Source organism: Tasmannia lanceolata, unplaced genomic scaffold, assembly GCF_043159265.1.
Source record: "Tasmannia lanceolata isolate RefF3 unplaced genomic scaffold, GAP_Taslan_0.1 ptg000029l, whole genome shotgun sequence".
Taxonomy (NCBI): Eukaryota; Viridiplantae; Streptophyta; class Magnoliopsida; order Canellales; family Winteraceae; genus Tasmannia; species Tasmannia lanceolata.
Window position 1 is genome coordinate 4,049,194 of NW_027518706.1, and position 27,837 is coordinate 4,077,030.

The window sequence follows — 27,837 nt, forward strand, 5'->3', positions numbered from 1 at the left end:
CATCCTATTAATAATTTTCTTAAAAAGAAATAAAACATAATATCTACTTAACTTATTAAAATTTAAATTTGTTACTAGTTAATATAATATTATTATGTGAAAAAATAAAATTTGAGAATTGATTAAAATATTTTGGTGAATCTACAGATCATTCTTTTTTATGTTTACTGAATCTGACATTAGATACTGTAGACACCTCATTTTGCTCTGCTTTAATCCACAAAGAAGTTAGTGTTCTTGTTATCAGTCTTTTTTCAGTGTTTTTCATTCTCGTGTCCGCTCCTCTTATTTTTCTCGATCTTTTCGGTTATTTCTGTCATGTTTTGCGTCGTCCTGATAATTGTTGAGAGAGGTTGTTCGCAAGAATTAAAGCAAGAGAGAATTGGGACCCGTTTGGTGGGCCCGCATTGAGCATTTGAATTAAATTTGGATCGAGAAAGTTGGCCCATATAAGAAATATCCAAGTTATCTGTGGAGTTTATCATGGATGTGAACGATCAAATTTTATAGGAATAATTGCGCCCAACATGGAGTGGAGTTCGCTAAGTTGAAGCAAGCTGACCCGCCTAAATTTTCGATGAATTGATCTCATGGAAAATTCGGCCAAGGAATAGGCTTGGCATTTGGTTGAGGGATTTAAAATGGAGTAGCCCACTAAATATGCGTGGGGCCCACCCAAGGTAATTCAATCTTATTCTTCAGGGTCCGTATTGAAATCTAACGGAAAAGATTTCTAGGCCACCAATCAAACAATATGGAGTGATTTAAGAGGTGGTGTAACCGGTCCACATTGCAGCCTATCAATTGGATGGCCAAGATCAGCTTGCGACAATGACTTAGAAGAACGAATCATTTATTCGGTAGCCCATTGAAATGGATGGTTCGAATCATCCTATGAACGATCTATAAGGAATGATTTATTGAGCATATCCCATTAATGACTTGTTAATCGGGTGGTTCAGATTGTCCTATGGAGTGGGCTCACCATTTTCTTAAAATGATAGTAATAACAAGGCAAGATGTAGGAATTAGCCATACAATGTGGGACCCACTTGGGATATTGCCGAATTCAAGAAAGTGAATTCCCATTAAGTGTTGATTTCTATCTAAAGGGGATGGAAAGAAGGCATATGTATATAAGGTATTTTTTTTGAAAGAGGCCACGATTGGAAACTTTGCAGAGGCAACCCACGAAATTTCTTTTGGGGGAGGTGGCAGCATAAGGAAAAAGGGAAAAAAAAGAGCAATATATGTTATATACAAAGAAAGTTGCTGTGGGGGAGGGAGAGTTTCTATAATAAAAGAAAGAAAAAGGCAAGCTTGGATTCAAGAAAGGGGGTTACGGTGGCTCTCTTAAGAAAAAGGAAAAAAAAGGAGGAGAAGAATAGCAGCGTGGGAGGGTGGCTCGGTTTTGGAAAAAAAAAGAAGAAAAAAAAAGAGAAGACAACAGCTCTCTCTCTCTCTCTCTCTCTCTCTCTCTCTCTCTCTCTCTCTCTCTCTCTCTCTCTCTCTCTCTCTCTCTCTCTCTCTCTCTCTCTCTCGATTGTTTTCTCTCCCTCGGTTCCCTCTCTGGGACCTCATTATCCTTCACCTACTCTCATCTCCCTCTGCAACCTTCCCTCTGAAGAAAAAAGAAAAAAAGAAGGGAGAGACAGTGGCTCTGTTTTCTGCTCCTTAAGGACAATCTCTCTCTGTTCTCTCTCTCGGATCCCTCCCTACGTTCCACGTCTCTTTCTCTGCTCTCTCTTTGATCTCACAGCCCTCTTGAAGCCCTCTACCTTCACAGCTTTCTCATCTATCTATCCCTCTTACCCTCTACAGCCCACGAAAGCCAAAGCAGGAAAACAAAATATACATGTATTAAGGGAAAAAACAGAGTGCCGTGTGTTACTTCTTCTCTATCTCTTTCACTCTCAATCTCTCTCGATCTCTTTCACTCTCAAACTCTCAATCTCTCCCACTCTCAACCTCTTTGTCTCTCTTAATCTCAATCTCTCTATCTCTTTTTCTTGTTTGTTTTAAAAAAAAGAAAAAGAAAACAGAGGATCGGTCTCTCTCTCTCTCTCTCTCTCCATCACCTCCCTCTCACTCTTTCTATATACTCCTCCCTATCTCTCTCCTAATCCTTGTTAAAGAAAAAAAAAACAAAAAAGAAGAAGAGAACGAGGAAAAAAACAGAGTGTCTCACTCTCTCTCTCTCTCTCTCTCTCTCTCTCTCTCTCTTTCTCTCTCTCTCTCTCTCTCTCTTACCCTCTCACTCTCCCTTGGCCTCTCTCTCGGCCTCTCTCTCGGCCTCTCTTACTCTCTCTCGGCCTCTCTCTCATCCATATCACTCTCTCTCCGCTGTGAGAAAACAAAAAAACAAAGGAAGAAAGGGAAGAAAAGGAGCTCGGATCGAGCGTCGGCCGGATTTTCGGATTTTTTTCGGCTCTCGGATTCGGTGGGGATCTCCACCACAGGTAGGTGCACTGTTCTCGGATTTTTTCAGAATTATTTGGTATTTTTTTATATTTTTGCATGATTTTTAAGCATTTAAATGAATTTAATTTAATATTAAATGTGTGTGCTCAAAATCATGATCTGCATGGGTATTTCAATTCCGTTTCGTCCCAAAATTTAATACAATGATCTACTTAAATAGACTAAAATAACTATCGGATCGGATCGGACATTGGATCAAAGGTTTTTTAGAATTTGAATGAAGAGTGGAATTTTATTTAAAATAATGGCTGAGAAATTACGAAATTCGAAAAAATAGCTATCTCAGGATGATTGATTTTGTGGGATTTTAAATTTTTCTTGTGTTCATCATATTAGAACAAGATTAAAGGACATTTTCCGAAGTCGTAATTTTCTCGAAAATCATGTTTTAAAAATAGAAAACTCTTCAAAAATATCTTTTCGATGAAGAAAAATAAAATATAAACTAAAAAGATTCCAAAATTAATAAAATTTCATGGGAAAATAATATGATGCTGATACATTCTACCACGAAGTTTTAAGAATTTTTGGATTTTGTTTGGTATATTATTTTATGCTTTCTTTAAAAATTATCAGATTTTATGAGAATTTTTACTGACATCAGATCACAATTAAAATTCAAAAATTTTTACAGTAGCCTTATATTTTATATTTCTTGCTTCTGTAAAATTTTTAATTTATTTGGATCTTGTTTCCTAAGGGACGTAGTGTTAATTCATAATCTGGTCTGAAAATTGAAAAATCCGAAATTGATAGTAAATAGTTTCTAAAATTCATGAAACTCTCACAGCATGTTATTTTTACTTATATCTTACTACTGTAAAAATTTCAATGAATGTAGATTTCTATTTCTAGTAGTTTCTGTGTTATTCTTACACTCTGATCTCGTTATTGTTAAATCAAAATTAAATATGAGCTTAATGTAAAAATCTGCAAAACTCAACCAGTAAGCTACATACATTCCCATATTGCTGCTGTAGAAATTTCAACTCATTTCGAATTCGTTTGCAATAATTTCACTTGTAAAATCACTCTTATGGTATAAAACTGATAAAATTCATTGAAAAACTGAAATTAATTAAAAATCATCATAAAGTTTCTAAAGAGCCATAAAATTCTGTCACATGTTCACTCCTCAATCCATTGAAACAGAAATCTTAGGATCTTTAGATTTCCCTGGAAAAATGGCCAGTGCATCAATAATCGTATCCCAATTGCAACCAATCTTTGACAATTTGAATATTTAAGCTGTAGCATGTTGTTGGCTCCGAGGTTACTGTCCACGGAAATCCTGAGATATGCCAGGCAATAAGATGCTATAACCTAAGTATTAAATTGCACAAGGAAAGAGCGCACGATTTCCTTCCTTGGATGCCATTCTAGGCCGAAATTGGTGAACCCTAGAACCATTGGTATTCCTTAAATGTCTAGAAACCGAAAATCCTTGAAATCTGAAATTAATTACCCTCAAGAACTTGAGTCGATGTGTCTCGTGTCTTTCGGAACCATTGGATTATGGTTTCCGTCGTAAGAACCATTAGAGCCCAATTTAGGAACACTGGTGTCAGGTCGTGTCCTAGGTTTTAGGAAGTCTTAGGTTTTAGGGAGTCCTAGAGTTAGGAGTCCAGCCTCATCACGTACGCTTGCTATAGATAGCAACAGTGCCATAGGTCTAGTTACACTAGTCACCCAATCTTTTCCTAGGACAAGTCTAGTAAACTAGGATGTAGGCTAACCTGCATTAGTCTAAGAAACAACTTGCATTTAGATAAGAATCATATAGCATCCTAGATGAAATCTTAGGATAATAAAATCCTCAACTTGAATTAAATAACTCCTCTTAAAACTGTTGAAACAGTCAAATCCGTCTAGGTCGGTGTCTTAGTTGAGTTAGGCATATGTAGCTTAGCTTAGGTGCACCGAACTACGTCGACTCTGATCCCAGTGAGGCTTGTGTACGTAGGCAGCTTGGATGTCTGATGGCATACCAACCACGAGTCGGCTCCACAACAAATGTGGGGTTTTGTATATTTATTTTATTATGAATTCTTAATTAAAATATGTAGGATTTCCTTGAAATTAGAATTTTAGGAGAACTTTCACTTAGATTGAATCCAGACAAATTAAGAAATCAAGATACACATTTAGGATTCACATTGAAATTAGATCATAGGATGCATGTCACATAGTTCGCACACTAACATAGAGTTGAATGAGCCATTTAAAATAAATTTAAAAGAGTTAGCTTTTGGAATCGAAGACCGATTATCGGGCAGGAATTGTGCATGTGGTGGATAACTCCTCATACCTTCCATTCTTGTAACCAGGTATCGAGTCTAGATTTCTGGTTAATTATGGGTCCTAGATCCCACATCTAGGTGGCGACTCTGTCATTCTCTTTTGTGTGGAATTCGGATTGCCTTAGTGATCCCAAGTTCACATAAAAGATGAATTAAAATCAATAATAAAAATGCACACGCCAATCGTGTGAGTACGAGAGACCGAGAGAGAGCGTGGCGGCTCGCGCCCCGCCCCTCTCGCGGGATTGGGTCCCACAGATACCCACGTCAGATTCTGACACTCGTACCTATACTAATGCAACATAGGACATAACTTCTATGTTTTCTTTCATTGTGCAAAATCGTTTCTTATGTGTTTCTCTAAAAAGTCTAGACTCTTTCCATGCAACTTAGGTTTCTATATGTGAAGAGAGATCATTCAATTATCTATCATCTCTTTGATAAAATTTCCACCTTTTTTTCAAAATCAAACCTCATATTTACTTTTAGTTTCTAACTATTGTCTTATATCCTTTATCACAACAAAAAGTGTAAAAGATGTGTGGAATTGCAGAATATGGGGCAGGTGGTCATGTGTCCACAGCCGGAGATGTGTATAGGTATGGGATTCTTTTATTGGAGATATTCACTGGAAAGCGCCCCACAGATGACATGTTTAAGGATGGCCTAAGTCTTCACAAATTTGTCCAGTTGTCTTTGCCTAATCGAGTGATGGAGATTCTGGATCCATTAATACTTTTAGATGATGATGAAGAAAGAGCTACAAATGCTGCTGAGAATTACAAAGATAAGGTACGTCGTTTGCAAGAGTGTTTGGTATCTTTAGTGAGGATTGGAGTGGTGTGTTCTGCAGAATCTCCGAGAGAACGAATGGAGATGGGAGGCATTGTAAAGGAAATGTGTTCTATTAGAAACATATATCTTGGTGCTGGGATCCACAGAGTATGATGAAGTTCACTGCTACATCCGCTTTTGTTTCTTATTGGACAAAGATTACTATCTTACATGTGGTTTCTTCTATGTGTTTGTAAGTTAATGTTATATTAGATGCGATGTGGTTATTTCGGACAAATTTCAAAAATTCGTTCCGGAATTTTGAACGAAATTACCAAATTTCGGACCGAAATTTCGGATTTCACCGATATTTCAGTTTTCAGTGGGGTCCGAAACGGTTACCGAACCGAAATTTTAAACCCTGGCTATGAACCATGTTGGAAATTATAGATAAGTTTGTGGAAGAAGGCTTTGTTCTTCACATTCAGTCTTAGAGAAACCCTCTCTCCAAGTCTGTGTAGAGTGAGATAGCCATGGATTTTTTGAAATTTGATGAGAAGCCTTGAGCTTCTCACCATGACGATGAGCTTCTCAAATTTGAGGAGAAACCCTCTCTCCTATTTTTCTCCTTTTTATTCTCCTTTGAAATTCATGAATGTGTTTCTTCACATTCAGTCTTGGTGACCCCCTGATTTTTTCCATTATTGAACTCATCACGCACAAACCAATTAATTACGAGGAATATGGGGCGTTTTATAAAACCCCATTTTAGAAAGAATAAAGTCTGGAATTATTCTCTTAAAAGATCGGTGAAGAACACCCTATTTTAGGAAGGGTGAATGCTACAGCACCACCTTCGACTCTACTCTAACCACATGAAAAAAAGAAAAACTTTTCAAATCCAATCCATTGTGGGGTGATTAATTGGGATTTGAGATTTGAGATTTTAGATTTGAGGTCGGTGGGTTCTCTGTCAAACTATAAGAGAAGTACAAACAAATAGTAGGTAACAACAGAAAAAAGCTATTTATAGTTTGTTTTGCCTCACTCTCCCACTTCCATTTCCATTTGCATGATATTGTTTTGATGAAAACAAAAGCTCTTCAATTGGAGTTTGAAACCATGTCCACCTGACATTGTTTTTTAGGTGTAATTCGATATTCAAATCCTTATCAGGAATCCTAAGGAACTTACCTCCTTAAGCCAGAAGCTACTTCCGTCCATGCCTTCCATTTCTTTGAGGATGAGCTTTTTTAATTTATGTGTATCAATAGCCATCCTCAAAAGCATGTTTGGAGCCATTGCAATGAAAGAGGCCAAACCAAAATTTTCTTTTTTCTGTGTGATTGAACCCCAATTTTCGTAGTATTACTCCCTTTTATTTGTCTCTTCCTAATGTTGATGGCATTTATATGCGAAAGAATAGATGTAATGGTTTTGAAGAAATTTATCATTACATTCCTTATATTTTATTAGTTTGTTAAACATGTTATGAGTGTTTTTAATGAATAACATACAAGAGACATTTTCTATCTATTTCTCTCCTCCTTTAGTGGATCCTAGTGCTTATCTTCTTATTATATACTCAGGGGCGGAGCCAGGAATTAACAGTCGGGGGGGGGGGGGGGGGGGGGGGATTAATTTACACTGTTCTGCATTGGTCATTGGGGGGGGGGGGGGGGGGCATGGCCACTAAACTAGTTAGGCATGCATGTATAACCATGCACCCATAAAAGGAATTTTGCAAGTCATGGGGGGGCCATGGCCCCCCTCAAGCTATATGTGCCTCCGCCCCTGTATATACTAGTCACAAACTTTACGTTCAATCCGTTGCATTAGTTGGTATCAGAGCGAGAACTAACCTAGTGTAAGGATAAACCGAGAAAGATACAACTTTAAAAATGATTACCAAGGAGAAGTTCTTTTGAGGACCAAGTTTTGCATAAATCACATTACAAATGACATGTTTTCACTATCTTGTATAAGATACTACAATTAGGTATAATTTATTTGGATAATCAAATTCGATTGACGTATTGATTATTGCATAACAACTCTTTGCTGCCCCCTGGAGCAAATTCCTTGCTCTGTCTCTGCTTGAAATTATAGGGGTGATTATGAAGGTGGGAGTGAAGAATGGAGGTAGGGGAGGATTTCAAAAGGTTGTTTGAAGGTTAAAGAAAGGTGGTTAAAGGTGAATCAAAAAACAAGAAGTGGAAGTTCATGGGTTGCGATGATCAAGGAGGGTAAAGGGAATTCTTGACTTGTTAAGGAATTCAAAAAGTGGTGGTTGAGGTGTAGCAAACGATCAAGAAGGAACATACCCATGACTAAGAGAGTGAAGCATACCAGATGCACATCGTTTACGGGTGATTGCATGCATTCTTAGGGAATAGTCCCGCCCTAAAAATTAGGGGTGGGGATACCCTATGTAATAAAAAAAAGATAAAGAAGGCTAAGAGAGGTGGTCGGCTGAAAGTATAAGAGGGTCTCGGTGAAAGTCTAAGGAAGAGGAATAGTGTGTTAGTTGGGTATGAAGATGGAAGTAAGGAAAGGTTTCTAGTGGGTTATATTCAGCTACATAAACAAGGTGGATGGGTGGTTAACTGGGTGAAAGCAAAGGCTTATTTAGACTGAGGCTGAATCGATTAAAATTCTAGGTCTCTTTTTGTGAAGGGGTGGCAATTCTCATAGTGCCGTTGAGGATTCCGGGTGTAATCGGTTGGTGTTGGGATTGGGGCCGTGGAAAACAAACACTTTAACTTTAGATTGTGGGTTGGCGCTTTATGAGGCTGCTTCGCAACGGGCCGGTTTTGGAATGTCTTAGATGTAGTCCAAAAAATTAGCAACAAATTTTGAGGATATATATTATGGAAGTTTAACAAACTTGAAAATCGGAAACCAAATCATGAGGAATAAGGTATATTTAAGCAGCAACATCCATAAAGTTAGTAGTTGGAAATATGAAAGATTTGGATATGGGAAAGTTTCTATTTACACTGAGAGTTACTTTTTTATATATTTAGCTATTTCTTATCCTTTGCAAATTTTGTAGCTAGCCTTTCCTATTTGGTATCTATCTCTTAGTATTTAGGAATCTTAGAAAATGTAAGAAGGGAGATGGATGATGATGTTTTTTGGTGGTGAAAATAATATTCGCATATGTAAGATTTCTTACGTCTTTTGTATACTTGTTCTCTTCTGATACAAATCTGGCGAATCCAAGCAACAATGAAGAAAGAATGCGAAGAGAATATAGGTTCGACCCACACAGGTACACCATAAAGATGCTCACACTATGCTTATGGCCGGAGTTCATAATATGAATTGAGGTAGGAATTTACAGTATCTGTGGCATGAGTTCACAGAATAAGTTGATCTTGATAATAATTCCTGACAATTTTGTTTTTGAAAATCTTATTTTATAAATACTTTGATACGGGGCACATGCAATCAAAATAATTAGGTCTATCTATTTGTACTGGGTATGAGTGGAATTTGATTTAAAAAAATTTTTAAGGCCAAGTGAGAGATTGTTAGTTGATTGTTAGTATCTTTAATTTCTTCTCGTTTTATCTTATCCCACTTGATAAGAACAAACAACAAATAAAGAAATTTTGATCATATCTTCATTCTACATGTCTAATGAGAGAGATTTAGAGTGAACCTAAATTATAAACGGAGGATCACTCCTTGGCATTGTCATTGTGTAATCTCACGATCCGCCCATTGGATTTTTCATTTTGGCCAAGGTGTATGACCCAAGGTTGCCAGAGCGGGAAGCTGTAACCGGGGGGAGCGAAGGCTCTCATGAAGGTGAGAAGCGGGAAGCGTGAAGGGCCGGAGAATTTTTTTTAATAGTTAAATATCTAAAAAAAATTAGAAAATAAAAAATTACCAAAAAATATAAGAAATAATTATATGAAGCAAATATTTTAAAAAATACTTTTTATTAAAAGGTCCAACATTTACTTAAAGGAAAATCACTATTAGCAACTATGTTGACCAGTGCGTTGACCAGTGTCTGACAAGAAGAAAATTTTTTAGAAACCAAATTATGAGATTTAATCTATCTGATTTTTGATACCTAACAATGTTTGGACATGATAGAATTTATGATTTTTAAAATTGGAAATATACCCCATCATTTGAAAGTTAAGATTTTGACCCGACGCTTTTTTCGAATTTTGTACTAGAACTGGAAAGTTAACTTTTTATCCTTTTAGATTTGGGTCTTGAAACTATTTTTAATAGATTCAAATTGGGGTTAGTCCCTAATTTGTTTGTAAATCTTAAGTACTTACATGACTTTACGTGTAAATACTAAGAAGAGGAAAAGAAGAGGAGTCAAGGAGGGTAGATAGGAAACGACTTCCCTCTCTATGGGAAATTCGATTCCGAGAGAGTGGGAATCGCGTTTCCCACGTTTACGAAACGGGATTCCCAAAAATGGGGAATCGAGAAGATTCCCGTTTCCGAATCGATTTTCAGGGAATTAAGACTCCCCATTCCGAGTAGAGATTCCTGCTTCCTTGGTATGACTATGACCTCCCTCAAGGTGGGTTTTAATTTTATTTATTTATTTATCTTTTATATTATTTTAAATTCAATATGTTTATCATATTCCCATGAGAGAGAGGTAGAGAGCTTAAGGCCCTTTTGGATTGGAAAAAAAAATTCAAAAGAAATGATATCAACACTCACATGTTTTAATAGGAGACACTCAAGTCTACTGTCGTTTAGCATTTAAAGGGCTGTCAGAAGTATATTACAGTTTTTAAAAAGCCCTTTCAAGCCCTTTAAACGCTAAGCGTTGAGTGCCTCTTATTAAAACATGTGAGTGTTGATATCATTTCCCTTTTTTTTATAAAAGCGTAAATTTTAAATGTTAGATACGAAAGTCTAAGCTTTTTTCTTTAACCCATAATAGATAATTGCCCCGGGGAGGACCTCAAAATATTATATAGTATTTGCAAAATTACTAGAGGAGGGCTCATCGCCTAGCTCTAAATTTGAACCCAAAAGGGTGAAAAAAAACATATTCCCTATATACCGCCCACCACCTAGGTCATCCTCGTCCGGAGATTTGGAAGTCACATCTTGTAGCCCCACGGGCCGTAGTTGGCATTTCTTACCAGGCCTGAAAAACTTGGTTCGATTTAGTAATGACGGCTTCATTTGCGAGTGCATCTGCAACTTTACTGCCTTCTCTGAATTGGTGTTGATGGGAGGGGCGAAGTTGATCCATGAGTAGCATCATTTCCAACCAGTAAGAGGAGATGGACCATGGGTGGCTCTCTTTCTTTGAAATGAGATCCATCAACACCTTGCTATCCGATTCCACCACGAGGTTCACTATTCCGAAAGCTTTGCATAGCCTAAGACCGTCCAAGAGTGCCCTCGCTTCTGCCACCATGTTGGTGGATGTCCCATAGAAATAGGCGAAGGCAATGATAACCTTTGCTTTAGAGTCACGCATGACTCCTCCGCCTTCTGATTCTCTTGAAAATTAAGATTCAAGATGCAAATGATTTGACGAGATGGATGAACTGATCTAATAGCAGCAAGTCTGTTGAATTGAGGTTTAGATGATATGTGGGTCAAAATAAATGTCCAATTTGGATGTCAATTAATTTGAGTTCCTGGAAATGATTTGAAAATCAGTTGAGATATGTGGTCTGTGAAGTGTGTCAGTTTGGGTGATTAAGAAAGTAAAACAGAATTGAAACAACAGGTGAGTAACAAATACAATAATGACTCAACTTGGAGAGATAAAGAAAATCAATAGTCCAATATTTGTAAGACAGAGTGAATGTGATTGTGGGAATATGCAATCCCATGACAGGCAAGCTACTAGAGATGTCAGTGCAGAGAGATTTAATCCGGATTAAAGAGTGCAAGAAAATGTTTTGAGAAATAGAGAGGTTGAAAGCTTATAGCTGTGAGGCTTTGCTCTTGTGAATTTCGTGGTTTAGAGGGTTGTAGGGAGGCATATTTATAGTTGAAATGGGTGAAAAACTACCATTTTTAGGGCATCAATCAAGGATTTTAAAAGGATCGGATTTGGGTTTGATTTTAAAGTAAAGATGGCATGAAAGCAAGGGTTTTTTGTTCTAATTGAAGATTTGGAGGAGATCTATATCTCATTGAATGGAAAAATGGGCATTTTAAAGCTTTTGTAAATTTGAGTGACTTTTGGGTTGGTTTTGTACTTAAAAGGTGAAGGGCATGGGTAATAAAAGAATGTGCTTTTCTGAAGCTCTAAGGAGAAGGGTATGGGTTGTAAATCATTAGAAAATGTAAATGCCAAAGCAACAGGTGACTAACAAATACAATAATGACTCAACTTGGAGAGATAAAGAAAATCAATAGTCCAATATTTGTAAGACAGAATGAATGTGATTGTGGGAATATGCAATCCCAAGATAGGCAAGCTACTAGAGATGTCAGTGGAGAGAGATTTAATTGAGATTAAAGAGTGCAAGAAAATGTTTTCTGTTTATTATGAGAAATCAATTGTATTGTATTTCAATGCAATGTGTGCAAACAAGTGGTGGGAAGAAAATCAGATAAACAGTACTTATGATAGCTACTCACAGTGATAAAAAAAAAAAAATAGTTAATTAATTGAGGGCCTAATAAACGAGGAGTCTAGAAAACAAGGGTTGCGGACTTCGCTTTTGCACGATTTCAGAAGGTCAACGCCAAGCTTGGCAATTCTGGGATGACGAAGGTGGCGGATCTCGTACAAAAAATCATTTCCATAGGTTGATCCTAACCCTCCGATCTATAGAGGGACTGGATATTAGAGAGTTGATCCAAACTCTCCGGGTTAGGAATTTAGGATCAACCAATGGAAATGAATTTTGGGGCACAACCTACTTAGGCTGTGGCCCATTTAATGTACGGTTTGGATCATCCTATGGTGCGGGACATACCGTACTTTTTAATTAAAGTGAGGTGATATCATTTCCCTAAAAGAAATGATATAGTCCTGTTATCCTAAGCATTTCTGTATCACTCAAAATCAAATTATCATTCGAAATTCAAATAGCGAAAAGACGCTTTGAATCGCGGGTTTGTTGTTCCTAATATGAAAATAAAAGCAAATTTTATCCTCGTTTTCTCATCGTGATGAGTTAATTAATTTATTTAGAAGATAAAGAAATAGACACAAAGGTTTCAAGATTTTTGTTAAAAAAAATTGGTGCAGTAATGAGTTCTATCTAATGAAATGGAGTTTAATATCTTAGAAACATAATAAAAATAAAATAATATAAAACGAGATATTATATGATGGGTGGCCGTACAATTTGTTGGGCCAGAACGTAAATAGGTTGTGTCCCAAAAATCGTTTCAATGGGATAATCCTAACCCTCCGATAGGATGATCCGGCCATATGATGTGCAGTCCCTCAATAGATGGTTAGGATCATCCTATAGAAATGATTTAGGGGGCACCACCTATTTATGTTGTGGCCCAACAAATGGACGGTTTGCATCATCCTATAGAGTGGGCCCTAATGTACTTTTTGGAAAAATATGGCTTTGTGCGGCCACCCATCGTGTATTTTCTAATAGAAGTATAGAATAAAGAAATGATTTTGCCAGAAACCGACGAAGAAGGAACTGAAACTACCTGTGCATGTAAATATCCTTCCCTTGCCCAAGATTTTGCCAGAAACTTAGGAAATTGCCCGAGGGATAACCTGGGTTGAATGGAGAATGGAGACACATTCAATTTAGACTTGGAGAATGGAGATACATTCAATTTATGATAATACCCCAGATTGCTTTATTTGATGATCCTATCCCTCCGATCGATATAAGTTTAAAAATGGACAGCACCGGATCGGAACATTTACTGATTGGAGGGTTAGGATCATTCTATGGATATGATTATCTAATATTGTAGGACCCACAGTTATGTTTTTTGATTTTTTTACTGTTCAAAATAAAAATTCACGGGTTCTTTTCGATCTAGAATAACTAAGAACCGTGGATCGCGCTATCGGTCCCACTACTTGCTAATATACAAAGAAGAACAAAGGTAAAATTGATGCCAGGTCAGCATTTTATTCAAAATTCCTTAGAAATCCTCAAAAATTAAGTTGTGAGAGAAATTAAAGAATAGGGGGCTGAGGTGGACGTATGATGCCACATCAGGATGGGAAGCCATACTGGCATTGCATTTGGTCAATACACTTGTTAAAGATAGACACTGGATATGAGGCAGCACATAACAGGGTACATTGCATTGCTTCGCAACTGGGTAAAGAGTCGTTCTTCAGGCACATTTGTTGTTGTGCTGAGATGACACCTGTCAACGTGAAAAAAAAAAAAAAAAAAAAAAAAACCAAAGAGATTAGTGACCGATGGCAAGGATATACACTATCAATGTTTTAAATTTCGATCCTCACCGAAACCAAAAGTTTAGCTGAAATCCCAAAATTTCAGCTGAAATTGAGTAGAAGCACTCGAAATGTTGTTTTCTTGGGCCGAAATTTCGGCTGAAATTTTGTAAAAGAATAAAAAATTAATATTTTATCAAGAAATTTCACCGAAATTTCCGAAATTTGGTAAATTTTGGCAATTTTGGTTTCGGAACGTTTCAGTTTCGGTCCTCATTGAAGTGGGACCACAATTTTATTCATGTACTACAGTCTTTTCATACACAACCATTTTCCAAAAAAAAAAAGCTTGTAAAATAATATCCATGGCAATTCCCAACTCCCTTGAAATATAGTAAGATATAAACAAGTAGATTTTCCAAAAGAAAAAAAGAAATAGAAAATATATATTTTACCAAACGAAAGTGTGAGCAGAAGGCCCAACTGTTAAAGTATAAAAGATAAATAGCGCCTTTCTCCAACAGCTTAAGCTTTTGGAGAAGTTGGTTAGTTAACACCAACATCAAGAGAGGAGCAAAGGACTTCATCTTGGCTTGAGACAAGTTGATAACACATACACCAATTTTTAAAGGGCGCGTAGAAGCTATCTATAGCTGAGAATTTGGATTTTGTCAATATCTTTTGAGATTACATTTAAAATCTACCCTAGCTATAGATATCTCAGATATAGATTTTCAATAGCAATAGAAATCTCAGATATAAATTTCAGATATAAAATAGATTTTAATGTGTTGGGTCAAAATTGGGCTGCCTATAGTGTAATGACGCATGGACATGGTGGTATAGGCCCACAGAAACACGAAGCAACCCGTTAACCCAAGTGGCAACCCAAGAAGGGGGTGAATTGGGTTTAAGAAATTTCTGCTCTTTTAAATGATTAATTAAAATTAAAACCTAGAACAATAACAATTAGAGGAATGATATAATGAAGGGCGTCCTTGCAAAAATCAGCTTCAACAGCGCCCTAATTGGTTGATCTATCGCATATTTATATGGTGGCAATTTAGAAGGGGTTTTTGCAAAAGAACACGTCTACTTTGCTTTATTTTCATAAAGAGTCTTTCTGTTTGGACAATTTTCAAATGGAGTCATCACATTTGAGGGGATTTTGCAAATCACATCATTCGATAAATTTGTGAGTATAATGCACATGGTAGATTTTTTTAACTCATCGTCCTTTTCCCCATTTTTTAGACATCTCTCATCACCGGGAACACTAGTTTCCTGAACTTTATACCATATTTCATAATGGGCTGTGATAGATTCATCCCCTTCTAGGAAGAATTCACCATTTTTTTTCAAAATGTATTTTAGAGCCCACACCATAGGGGCCCTTGATGGGCCACAATGTACATGGGTTGTGCCCCAAAAATCATTTCCTTAGGATGATAGCACTTTATATAATAAAAGACAGGGCCAGCTAGTGTAATTATTAAAGGGTATTGATATCACCACTATCGTATTTTGATGGTCACGCTCCTCACTTTTTTTTTAAAAATCGGTTTTTTTTTGTATGGGATAAAATCAAGCCTAAATTGATTTCGATAGATTTCGCCCGAAATTTAGAAATATGCGAGAAAAACGTAATGTGGTCTTCAATTTACAACACGCACAACAATTTTTTTTTTGTATATATGCATTTATTTATTTTTCTTTGTTAGATTGTCTACAATGGGACGTAAAAATTTAATAAGATTTTTTCAATTAATCAAATGATTTTGTAACTATGGTGACACACCGAAGCGAAAAACAAATCTCACATACTGATGGCTGGAATGAATGGAAAAGGATATTGCTATAAAAATTCATCGGAAAATTATTCTTTTGAATTTTATTGTTGCTAGATTAGGATGCGTTTAGTTTTCACTTTAATATCCGTTTTCTATAATTTTGAAACAAGTCATTAATTTTTCATTGTGAAAATTAAAAAAGAATTTCTCTTATTTGAGATTTTGTGGACTTCAAATTAAGTCATAAAAACAATAAAATAATTCAAATATTAGGAAAATTTTCTAATTATGGTCATTGCAACTAACACACACATACAAAACTAAAGGACAGGTGGAGGGATGCGATGATAACTGCATAGATGAAAGTAGCATTAGACCGGATGACAGGTGGTGGTGAGGGAATGATACATGCAGAGGAATGAAAAAGCATAGATGAAAATACATTAAGAAAAGGTGACAGCTGGCGTCCGTGAAAATAAAGGACACACGTAGAAGTTTAACGGAATTCAACGCGGGACGTGGAAGGGAATAGACGGAAAGAACGTGTCGAAAAATATGGGATTCTCCCTTTTAGAATAGTAAGTATAAGGATTTTCATCTCCCTTGGAGAACTGGATTTACCGTGAAAACAAATTACCTTGTAAAATGATCAAGGTATATGTGGCGCTCCCATTAAAGCACGAGGTGTAAAATAGTGGATCTACGCTGTGCATGGGCTCGGGTGGATATCTGGACCTACCCCATCAACACATGAGGTAAAAGGGTGAGCCCCACCCTAATCATGAGCTTCAGTTTAGTTACTTAGACTCACCCTATTAGGATATTAAGGGCCCCACCCCATTAAAACATGAGGTGTAAATGCTGCCGAAGAGTTGGAGAATTTATTTTGAAAGTTTTGTTAATTAGCATTTGAGCATTAGATTCTATTGACTTTTTACTTTAACTGAAGGATGAAATGAATTTGACTTATTGAATTTATTTTGAAAGTTTTGTTAATTAGCCATCCGCGAAATGCCTTCTGCAAAACATGTGGGTCCACTTTTTTTGGATGATCCAAAGCATTTATTTGGATGGTCCAAAGAGGGATAGGGTGTGTACAAAAAATCAGCCCCATAGGATGATCCAAACCCTTCCATTTGTGGAGGTTAAAATGGACAGATTTAAACCTCCACAAATCTACCCATTTTTAACCTCCACAAATGGAAGGGTTAGGATGATCCTATGGGGCTGATTTTTTGTTCACACGCTATCTATGCAAGGGCCTATCAAATGAATGCTTTGGATCATTAAAAAAAGTGGGCCCCCATGGTTTTTTAAGCTCGAGGGCAAATAAGCTTTTCTGCACTTGAGCCACATTTTCTAGTGTGGTGTGATTATATTATCAGTTCTGGACCATAAATCTCGCCTCTATAATGAAGGTATTTGACCAAGCTTTTGCTTCACTGTAATCTTCGACCTGTGATTTAAATGGTTCTTAATCATGAGATTTCAGATTTAATCCAAGCTTATCCAACGGAAATGTATGTGTTGTCTAATGAAAGACAATCCATAATATATATACTTGATTTTCATTTTTCACTGAGACATCGCCAGATAGGGCTGCAAATGAGCCGAGCCGAACTTTGGTGTGCTCGGGCTCGGCTAGCTTAGTTGGAGCATCAGCTCGTGTTCGTGACAAGCTTTATACTATGGGCTCATGTTCAGCTCGGCAAAATTCAACAAAGGTCGAGCTCGGCTCGGCTTGTTTAGGAAATGAACGAGCCAGAGCCGAGCTGAGCCAAGCTCGAGCTTGGTTGGGTTTGGGTTCAGCTCGTTTAGTAAACACATCAAATAAATACCATTAAGTAATATATATATATATATATATATATATATATATATATATATATATATACTAGTAAAAAACCCGTGCGATGCACCGGCAGACAAAGAACTGTACGGACGACATCAGCGGTTGATCCAAACTGTCGATGTGATGGAACACAACATCAATAGGTCGTGCCCGTAAATTCAGTTCCATAGGCTAATCCTAGTCCTCCATTCTATAGAGGTTTCCATAATATGGTGTTCCTCTTCAGGTGCCCGGAAGTTGTAAATATTTCGCAAGGTGTGCTGGAGTCGTAATATCCCCAAAAAATTCATCAGGAGAAATAGTTTGTTCATAATTGTCATATTTCGAAACCTCTTCTCTGTAGTTTTTTTCGTAATTGTCATATACAGGCACCCATGGTTCGTAATTTCCCTACAAAACTTTAATAAGTAATGATTATTATCGGTAGCTTCTTTCGGTAGTTATTATTGCTAGCCACCTTTACGGACATAGTATTTCCATGAGGTTTTTCAACACGGATAATAAGACAAATCTCCGAACACACACAATTGCAAAGGACGGGCGAGATGTAGCCTTCAGAGAAGGTGGCTAGCAGATCATGACCGAAATCATGGGCGGAAAAACTTTTTCTTGGAATAGACGAATGACATTTTGGAATCCTATAGGCTTAGTATATATTAAGGTAAATTACTGTTACGTGTCGGAGAGTTGAAGAAATGACATGAAAATGTCGCTTGTTGAGAAAAAACGAATAAATGCTGATTTAAAAAAAAAATCAAAATTCTAGGACCAAAATGCCCCTCAGTACCTTTATTCTTCTTCCCTTCTTCTTTTACCGTTTTACTTTACCCATTTTGTTCGAACCCTATTTTTAACCTAGTCGAAGTGCTTCTTCTTCTCCCGCGAAACCTACTCTTTTCTCCGGTAGTACGTAAGAAGATAGGCTTGAAATCTCATTCTCTCTCTCTCTCTCTATATATATATATGTATATATATATCTTTCTATTTTTTTAAACGCTATCTAACATCATCTCCTTTTCTCTCTCTCTCTCTCTCTCTCTCTCTCTCTCTCTCTCTCTCTCTCTCTCTCTCTCTCTCTCATTTTTTAGGGTATTCGAAAGTTTTTTGCTTGAAATGCACAAAATTGGACACATCGGCCTTCTGCCTCGTCAAATCTTTCTCAAAAAGGGTTTGAAGATCTCTCCTTCTCCTTCTCGACTCAAACACAGGTACTTGAAGCAAAAACAGGTTATTCGAAGCCAAAAATTACTTGGTCGAAGCTAAAAATGTGGTTCCAGTAACATTCGCCGTTGTGTTTTTCGCTTCGACTAAATTTTTTTATGCTTCGAATAACTGGTGTTATGCTTCGACTAACATGTTTTTAGCTGGGACTCAAACTTTTGAATTCCAGTAACATTCGGAACTTTTTTCGTCTTTGACTAACAAATTTTTAGTTTCGACAAATATTTTTGTTGGCTTCGACTACCTCGTTTTGGGCTTCGACTAACTTTTTTTTCCGCTTTGACTAACACCTTTTGGCTTCGATTAAATTTTTTTAGCTTCGACAAATATTTTTTGGCTTCGCCTATCACGTTTTTGGCTTCGACTAACGTTTTTTTGGCTCTGAGTAATTTGTTTTTTGGCTTCGAGTCAGATTTTTTGGCTTTAAGTAAATTTTTGTTTGGCTTTGACTGTCATTTTTGGCTTGGAGTAACTTTTTTTGGCTTCGACTAGCATTATTTTTGCCTTTGAGTGTCATTTTTGGCTTCAAATAACTTTCATTTTGCTTCGAGTACTTTGTTTTGCCTTCAACTACCAATTTTCACTTCTTATTTTGGCTTCGAGTGACTCATTTTGGATTTGGATAACATGTTTTTGGCTTCGAGTTCGTTTTTTGGCTTCGACTCCACTTTGAGTAATCGATTTTGGATTCGAGTTACAGTTTTTTAGCTTCAAGTAACCTATTTTTTGGCTTCGAATAACCCGTGTGAGTACCATTTTGGCTTCCACTACCCTTTTGGCTAGTTAGAGCTCTTTGGGTAACTTATTTTGGCTACGACCAACTCTTTTTGGCTTCGACTAACCTTTTTTGGATTCGAGTAATATAGATTTTTGCTTCAACTCACTATTTTGGATTCGAGTGACATATGTTGCCTTTGATTAAACTATTTTGGTCCTAAGGTAGGAAATTTGGAATTCAACTAATCTATATTGGAATGGATTAACAACTACTTTCTCTTCCAGTAAGTAAATTTGCCTTCGAGTAACCTAAGTGTAAATTTGTTATTGGTTTGATAGGTGTGGAAAATGGTAAATGGCTTCTTTTACACTGCACTATGATGGGAATTTGAAGGATAATATTTCGTATGACTATGTCGGTGGGGAGAAGAAGTTATTAACCATGAATCGCCCAATTAATTTACGGGAATTTCAATCTCTAATTCACCGTAAGATCAATACAGACGAAAGTTAGGTTTCGTTAGCAATAAAATGCCGATATGTTGTTGATCAATTTCAGACCACTTTGTATGATGTTGCAGACAAAGATGACCTCCAATCAACGTTTAGGCTTTTTGATAATTGTAGAGGGTTCAATTCTTTAAGCCTATACATAAATAAGTCTAGTAGAGATGAAGGTTATAATTCCTTGAATGTAAATTCATCTATATTGCCCCCAAAGGAAGTTCGTGTAAGTGCACCATCTTCTCCCCCAAGCATGCCTTCTACTTCCATGCCACATCAGATAATGGTTCCGCGACACCAACGAAATGTCAATCTTTCTCCCATTTATGAAGCCGACCTGAGGAAGGATCATGAAGAATCATTCTGTGGGAAGCACGTCATGAATGAGGTCGACATTAACATTAGAGAAGATGATTCAGCCCAACAAATGAACAATGGCTGGTACTATATTTCTTAGCTGACTGTTTTGCAACTTCTACATTTGAAATTTGAAATATCAGTTATAGTGTACCAACGTTGAGGAGTCACAACAATGCAGGTGTCAATTGGACCTAAATAATTCTACTGAAGATGACTACGTCGCCTACAACGTATGCTGTTAGATGCAAGGAAAGAAGCTACCCTTGGCGTGTTACCGGTACCAATCACTTGAATCATGTGAGGGTTAAGACGTTTATCCCCAATCATACATGTTCACTTATATTGAGTGGTAACGATCATCCACTTGTCACAGCGGTCTGGGCTGCTGAAACTTGCTTAGGCTTGTTCGGTCGACCTGAAGAAATCAAACCAAGTCTGATTATTAACCATATCAAGCTTCATTGGGGCATAGTCATCAGTTATCGGAAGGCACACAATGCGAAGGACATTATAATTGAAATTAAGTGTGGAAATACAGATGACTCATATCGTATCTTGCCTGCATACGCACATGAGCTGGTCAGATCAAATTATGGAAGCATTATTCATATTCTTCGAGAAAGAGAACTATTTCGGAATGGACATGATTCATTTCTTCGGTTATTTTGGGCGTTCGGTCATTCTATACGTTCTTTCAACCGTTCACTTAGATCACTTGTTCTGCTTGATGAGACATATCTATGAGGCAAGTACCATGCCATTTTGTTGGTTGCATGTGGTGTAGATGGAGACGGTGGGTTGTTTCCAATATCATTTGCTGTCGTCGAAAATGAGAATGAAGATAGTTGGAATTGGTTTTTAACACACTTTCGTCGCAATATCATGTCATCAGAAAATAAAGTTATTATAGTTTGCTCTGATCGACAAAAGGGGTTGATAAAAGCAGTACCTACGGTGCTACCGAACTCATACCATAGCTTTTGCATGCGTCATCTCAGCGCTAACTTTTACGTCAAATTTAAGGATGACATGCTTTATGCGTATTTCTGGGGTGCTGCAAAGGCGTTGCGTGAGAGCCATTTTAGAGATGAAATGGAACATTGGCCAAAAGAACATTGGGCAAGTTGCTATTTCCAGGATAGTAGGTATGATGTGTTGACAACGAATAGATCAGAATGCTTCAATGCAATTTTAAAGGATGCGAGGACATTGCCGATTGCATCCTTGGTAGAACATATTCGATGGAAAATATCTGACTTCTTCCAGCATTGTCGGAAGATCGGTCATCAGTGGAAGACAAAGTTGACTCCAAACGCAGAGACCCGTTGATTTTTCACGTCGTGAAGGTCGTCACCATATAGCACGCCCGATTGGTCAGTATTTATTTGAAGTACTGTCGTCAACAAATGTTGATATCGTGGACTTAGAGGAGAAAATCTGTACATGTGGTCTATTCCATACAATTGGACTACCATGCTCACATACAATGGCATCCATAATCAAGAGGAATTATGATGAATATGATTTCTGCCAACCAAGGTTTCTCACCGAGAAGTATCGGGACACTTATGAAGATGTGGTGCTACCTACATTAGATCGATCGTAGTGGCAGGTTCCTCCCCACTCTTTGATGATTGTAAGTTGGTGTACATCATAATTGCAGTACATGTGGCCAACTAGGCCACAATAAAAGGTCATGTAAAAATCCTCCCAAACAAACTCAACAAGTCAACCAGACGCCCATTGGGCCATCTGCTCCTATGTACAATAGGTATGTGAAATATATAGAGTGCCTTTTGATCAGAAATTCAAATATTAATTGGTCGTTGTTATATTTTTGGTAGGTCAGGTGTCTCCTGTAAAGCTTCTTTTTTCTCGTAGGTGCATTTGAGCAGTTATAGAAATTCTGGAAAACCTTCCTCTTGGATTCGACTACGCCCATTCTGAAAAGCTTATGAGGAGCTGTGGCTGCAAGAAGTGCGCTGGCTAGGCCCATCAATTGCCATAAACATATGCCATTATTTTGTTTTAAATGTTTATGTAAAACCTCTTAAGTTTCTTTGTGTGCCTTTTGCTCCAGACTTTACCATTGAAGAGAGTAGTTGATAATGTATAAGTAGTTGTATGCTGCCTTATTTAATGGCTTCCAAATTGCATTTGCAAAAGAAATTTTTTGGTGGTTTTTTGCTTGAAATGCACAAAATTGGACATATCGGCTTTCTTCCTTCTCAAATCTTTCTCAAAAAGGGTTTCGAGATCTCTTCATTCTCGACACAAAAATAGGTACTTGAAGCAAAAAAAAAAACTTGGTCGAAGCCAAAAAAGTGTTTCCAGTAACATTCGCAGTTGTGCTTTTCGCTTCGACTAAATTTTTTATTCTTCGAATAACTGTTTTTATCCTTCTCGATGCAAAAAAGGTACTCGTAGCGAAAGAAGGTTATTTGAAGCCAAAAACTACTTGGTCGAAGCCAAAAATTGCTTGGTCGAAGCCAAAAATGTGTTTCCTACATTTGCTGTTGTGTTTTTTGCTTCGACTAAATTTTTTAGGCTTCGAATAACTGTTTTTTCTCCTTCTTGACACAAAAATAAGTACTCGAAGCGAAAAAGGTTATTCGAAGCCAAAAATTGCTTGGTTGAAGCCAAAAATCTGTTTCCAGTTACATTCGTCGTTTTGTTTTTTGCTTCGACTAAATTTTTTTAGGCTTCGAATAACTATTTTTTTGCTTCGAATATGTTTTTGGCTGCGACTAAAACTTTTGAATTCCAGTAACATTCGGAACTTTTTTTTGGCTTCGACAAATGTTTTTTTGGCTTCGACTACCATATAATTGGCTTCAACTAATTTGTTTGGCTTTGACTGAGACGTTTTAGCTTCGACTAATTTTTTTTATTCCAGTAACATTCCAGGAACATTCGGAACTCTTTTTGCCTTCAGTCAAGTAGACCTCGTTCAAATATCAAATGGTGGTAAACATTACCTACCTTGGACCGATCACTCTTGCAATCGAAATAGGGTGGTTCTACAAATTCTAGCATAAAGATTTCGTCCTCTCTGAAAGTAACTAATCATTTGATGTCTATAGCACAAAAATGATAAACATATGACTTTGCCATAGAATCTCTTTTAGAGCCGAGTTGCACCCCTACCGTCTCAGGACAAATGAGGATCTGCTGCCGGAGAAATGAGATGTTTCGCAGGGGAAGAAGGCTTCTATGGCCGGAAAATGAGGTTGTTTCACACAAAATGGGTCTGAGTAAAACCTAGAAATGAAAGAGTGTAAAACCTGGAAGTAAAACTAAGAAGAGAATGATTAAAGTAAGCTGAGGGATATTTTCGTCCTAAAAAATCCTTCTTTTAATAAAATAGCATTTTGTAGAGTTTTTTCAAGAAGGCAATATTTTCTTGTCATTTTTTTCAAATTTGCAGCATGTAACAGTAATTTACCGTATATATTATTATAGATAGATCGATAGATTATATTCTCTTCTTTCCAAGTTTTTACGTATTTCTTTTCCTCGGAGAGCATGTTTTACTTTTTTGGATTTTCTGAATTGCTCTGACCCGTTACTTTTCCTTTTATCAATAGTTGTGATCCTTGGTTTTTCATTTTATTTTTTTTAACTTTTTTATGTTTGGGTTACAGAATCTGTTTTTTCCTAATTTGGGGATTTGGCATGAAAATATGTTGGTAACAAACACAAACCTTTTTTCATCCATTGGCTCACAGATAAGAAATTAAAGAACCTGTTTTTCTCTCTTTTTTCCTCATCTATTGACTAATGTTTGGATTATATCTACTACATTTTCCAGCTTGGTTTTTTTAGTAATTGTTGAATTTCATGTAAATTTGCTTTTATTTGACCAGTTGTCATGGAAATCACCTGTTAGCATTAATGAATGTAAATTTGGTTGTATTTCAAATGCTACTGCCATAAATTCTGCTTATTTTGCCATAAAGATAATACAGACCATTTTCCTCATGCTGCATTTAATGCTCATTAACTTAAATTTTATTTTTCTCATGATTATGTAATTGGATTTTCCTTCATAGAGTGACTGGTGAAGTGATTATTGGAAATTTTGGATGGTCTCTCTTCTATGGTTCCTAGGTTTTCATTTTGGAGATTGGATTGTATGGTAGTTTCTGACCTGTAGATTTGAAAAGAAAGCACATGGAGTCTAATATTACTTGATTTTTAAGCATCTCAGCACCTGAAGATTAAACTTAGGTCATCTCTACAGACTCCAAGGGGTTTTTTATTTTGTTGCCTTTCTTTCGAGTCCTTTCCTTTGCAAAATAAAGTAATTATGTCGTTATTGTTCCATTCTTTTTTTCCCAATTATTTTACTTACTAATTCGGGCAATGAAATATGTAAATCACAAATCTCTTCACATTACTGTTTTGAAATCATCCAACCTTAACATACACCAATGATTTTCAAAAAACTGTAGAAAACTTGCTTCCCTTCTATTGAATTTGATTTCCAACAGATGTTTAATATAGCAGCAAGTTTAGAATTATATAAATTCCAAATATATGGATAGTTAATGTGTGGCTTTGTGTTGGAGAAATAATATGAGATTCACATTAGATTAGCCATGAAACATCACATTTCAGTTAATGAAATTTTTTTTGCATCCTTCATGGATATATTTGGATGTTTCCTCACTATTCTTCATATTGCTCATTTTATCCTATGGCTTTTGACATTTGATATTGCATTCAAACCAGTTCAGTGATACATAAAAAAGAGATTTCATGATTCAGCGGGACATAAAAAAGGAAATTGCATGATTCTGGCGATGGGTGAATTGGACTATCCATAGCTGAAAGAATTTTACTGTCCACAGATGAATCTTAGCATCACTGCTCCTGAATAGTTTGCTAACAACAATAAATTTTGGTCAAATATAACATGTAACTTCTTCGGCAGGTAATTTTACTTCTCTTTTCCTTGAAATTATTTATCCTGCATGTATTTAACGTTTTCCTTTCCCTTCTCTTTGATTACTGCTATATTTCATAGGTTTGTCTATCGTGTGCCAATGGTATTTCTGTTTCAAGTTATATTACCCATGAAAAATGATCTCTTTGCAGAGGATTAAGCAAATAAAATCTTTATAAATAATGCTGTGAGGGAGAGACAAGGCAACTGACATGAATCGAGCTTATTGTGAATGCTTCCAGAGATTTTTGTTTCTACTATAGGTTTGCTCATTTACATCTCGGGTTTAGTAGCATAACAGCTGTTTCTATAAAATGATTTCTGTTTTTTATTCACAGCCATGTAACTCTATATTGTAAACTCTAGAAAAAACTCCCTATTAAACAAACCGTGCTCTCATAAATAGTTTTTTAAGGGTTGCAAATAGGAGAAAAACTCTCCATTAAACAAATTGAGCTCTGCATTTTGTCTCACAAGATTAATGTTATTCATTTTTTTTGGCATTTTATATATTTACTTTCTTAAGATTGTTTCTTTCAATTTCTTTTTGCAACAAGGGTAATAGTAGAATTTTGGTGCTACTAAAAGTAATAGTATTATTTTCTTCTCCTACTTTATGATGGGTTGTTGTTACGTTTCTGTTGGGCTGTGAAAGGTTAGGTGGTAGATTGCTTGCATGATCTTTTGTTTCCTTTATGAAATTATGCATAATTTTTAATTTACTTTTTTTTTTAATGTGTGAGGTTCAGGTGAAGAGGTGATGCATCTGGTTTACAATGGAAGTATTGTGGGCTTCAGGCTTTTGATTTCTTGGACTATTTATGGTGGAAGCTGCCATGTGTTTGGGTAAAATCATTCACAATGAGAATCTCTTACCAGATCTGAATTGATATTTCAGCATAAACGAAACATCGAGTTTATGGTGGCAATATTCAATCTCTTCGGTCAGTTTGCACCATTAGAGATTGTGCTAACCTTTAATTCAAGTTTTCTGATATATACTGAATGCTTTTGAATTGCTTCGTCAATAAGCAGTTCGAAGATATATTAAAACTTTTGGCATGGTGCTTAAATTGTTTATGTCTCCATATTTTTGGAATGAGCAAATTAGGGGAACAATCATATGTATGTGGCAAACTATGTTTTCTATCTATTACTTCTATTTAGACTAATGTCACTGTATAAATTACATCAGGTTATTAGAATGAGAAAAGTGTTCCTGTGCTGCTTAAAAAGCCACCGATTGGTTGCTTTTTGTGGACCCCGCAAAGGTGGACCCGCCATACGAACCAATTGGTGGCTTTTTAAGCCATTAATGCGCAGGTAACTCCCTGCGCAACACAGGAACAGTTTTCTCTATTAGAATTGTTTCTTTCTGTGTAAAACATTGACAGTAAGGGGCTCTTAGCATATCTGAATTTGATATTTTAGCATAAGTGAAACATCTAGGTTCATCCTATATTAGAAAACTACTTATTCCATATAAATGAACGATAATATGTTGTGCCGTTGTGGTCTTGCTACTTATATGCCATTTTCTCTTTCCATGTTCTTATCCTAAAAAGTCTGCTCTTTCCTTCCACCACCATCTATATGATTTCATTAGTTTCTCTCACTGGCTGCATCTACATCGTACACCTTTTGTGGGATATGTATGATTTTTGGACGGTTTTATTTGCCATCTGTATGTTGTTAATCATAGTATCCTTTCTCTATGTTGTTATGCTATAAGCTTATTTTGACAAAAAAATTCACCATAAAATTGCCCCCTCAACAAAAAATTCGCCTCTCATGGGGCCTAACTGAATTCTTTAGGTGCGAATTTATCAGCCACCCTCCCACGCCTCGCCTAAAATCGATTTCCCTTTTCATATGATTCATTTCGCTTTCCCTCTTCGTTTGGATTATGAGAATCGATATAATCAGTTTTTGTCTAAAAATCAATTCTAAAAAACCCAAAACCAATAGGTCCTTAGCTAGTAAAACCAATGCTCTACAATCCGTGTGGAGAGCCTGCTGATACGTATGCAAACTCTCGTTCACTAAAAATCGTTAGCAATGGAATATTCTAGGTTGCTCTATTGTGACCTGGTGGTCACGGGTTCGAGTCACAGAAACATCCTCTCTGCAAAGTAGGGGCGTAAGGCTGCGTACATCTAGCTCTCTCCAGGCCCCACCCTTTTAGAATAGATTTTTAGTCCAAAACTGATAATGTGACTCAAAATAAAATGTAATTTCAGTCCAGTAATCAGTTTTGAATGCAAAATCGATTCTAGAAAAAACCAACACCAACAGCTCTGGGCTGATATCTAATCTAAAGACCTAATAAATGAATGAATTGATGAGTTCCAACTTAAAGCTCCGGGCTAATATCTAATCTAAAGACCTAATAAAAGAATGAATTGATGAGTTCCAACACCAATTCAGCCCTGGGTTGATATCTAATCTAAAGACCTAATAAATGAATGAATTGATGAGTTCCAATACCAACAGGGCTGAAAGCTCTGGGCTGATATCTAATCTAAAGACCTAATAAATGA

General features: G+C 36.6%; 3 protein-coding genes and 1 long non-coding RNA gene across 4 annotated transcripts; 3 read left to right on the forward strand and 1 right to left on the reverse strand.

Annotated features, from left to right (window-relative positions):
* The first annotated feature begins 5,318 nt into the window (after positions 1 to 5,318).
* Positions 5,319 to 5,729, forward strand: LOC143859444 (receptor kinase-like protein Xa21). Its single transcript, XM_077370152.1, has one exon. It carries the CDS (start codon positions 5,319 to 5,321, stop codon positions 5,727 to 5,729), a length of 411 nt encoding a protein of 136 aa, XP_077226267.1.
* A 4,957-nt stretch (positions 5,730 to 10,686) lies between these two features.
* Positions 10,687 to 11,034, reverse strand: LOC143859445 (uncharacterized). Its single transcript, XM_077370153.1, has one exon. It carries the CDS (start codon positions 11,032 to 11,034, stop codon positions 10,687 to 10,689), a length of 348 nt encoding a protein of 115 aa, XP_077226268.1.
* A 9,525-nt stretch (positions 11,035 to 20,559) lies between these two features.
* On the forward strand, positions 20,560 to 21,678 carry LOC143859446 (uncharacterized). The gene is made up of 2 exons (XM_077370154.1): positions 20,560 to 20,928; positions 21,100 to 21,678. The coding sequence occupies exons 1-2, from the start codon at positions 20,560 to 20,562 to the stop codon at positions 21,676 to 21,678; spliced, it is 948 nt and encodes a 315-aa protein (XP_077226269.1).
* A 2,278-nt stretch (positions 21,679 to 23,956) lies between these two features.
* On the forward strand, positions 23,957 to 26,423 carry LOC143859241 (uncharacterized). Its single transcript, XR_013239208.1, has 4 exons — positions 23,957 to 24,579; positions 25,084 to 25,285; positions 25,450 to 25,560; positions 26,047 to 26,423. It is a non-coding gene; the product is annotated as an uncharacterized LOC143859241 (long non-coding RNA).
* Positions 26,424 to 27,837: the final 1,414 nt, after the last annotated feature.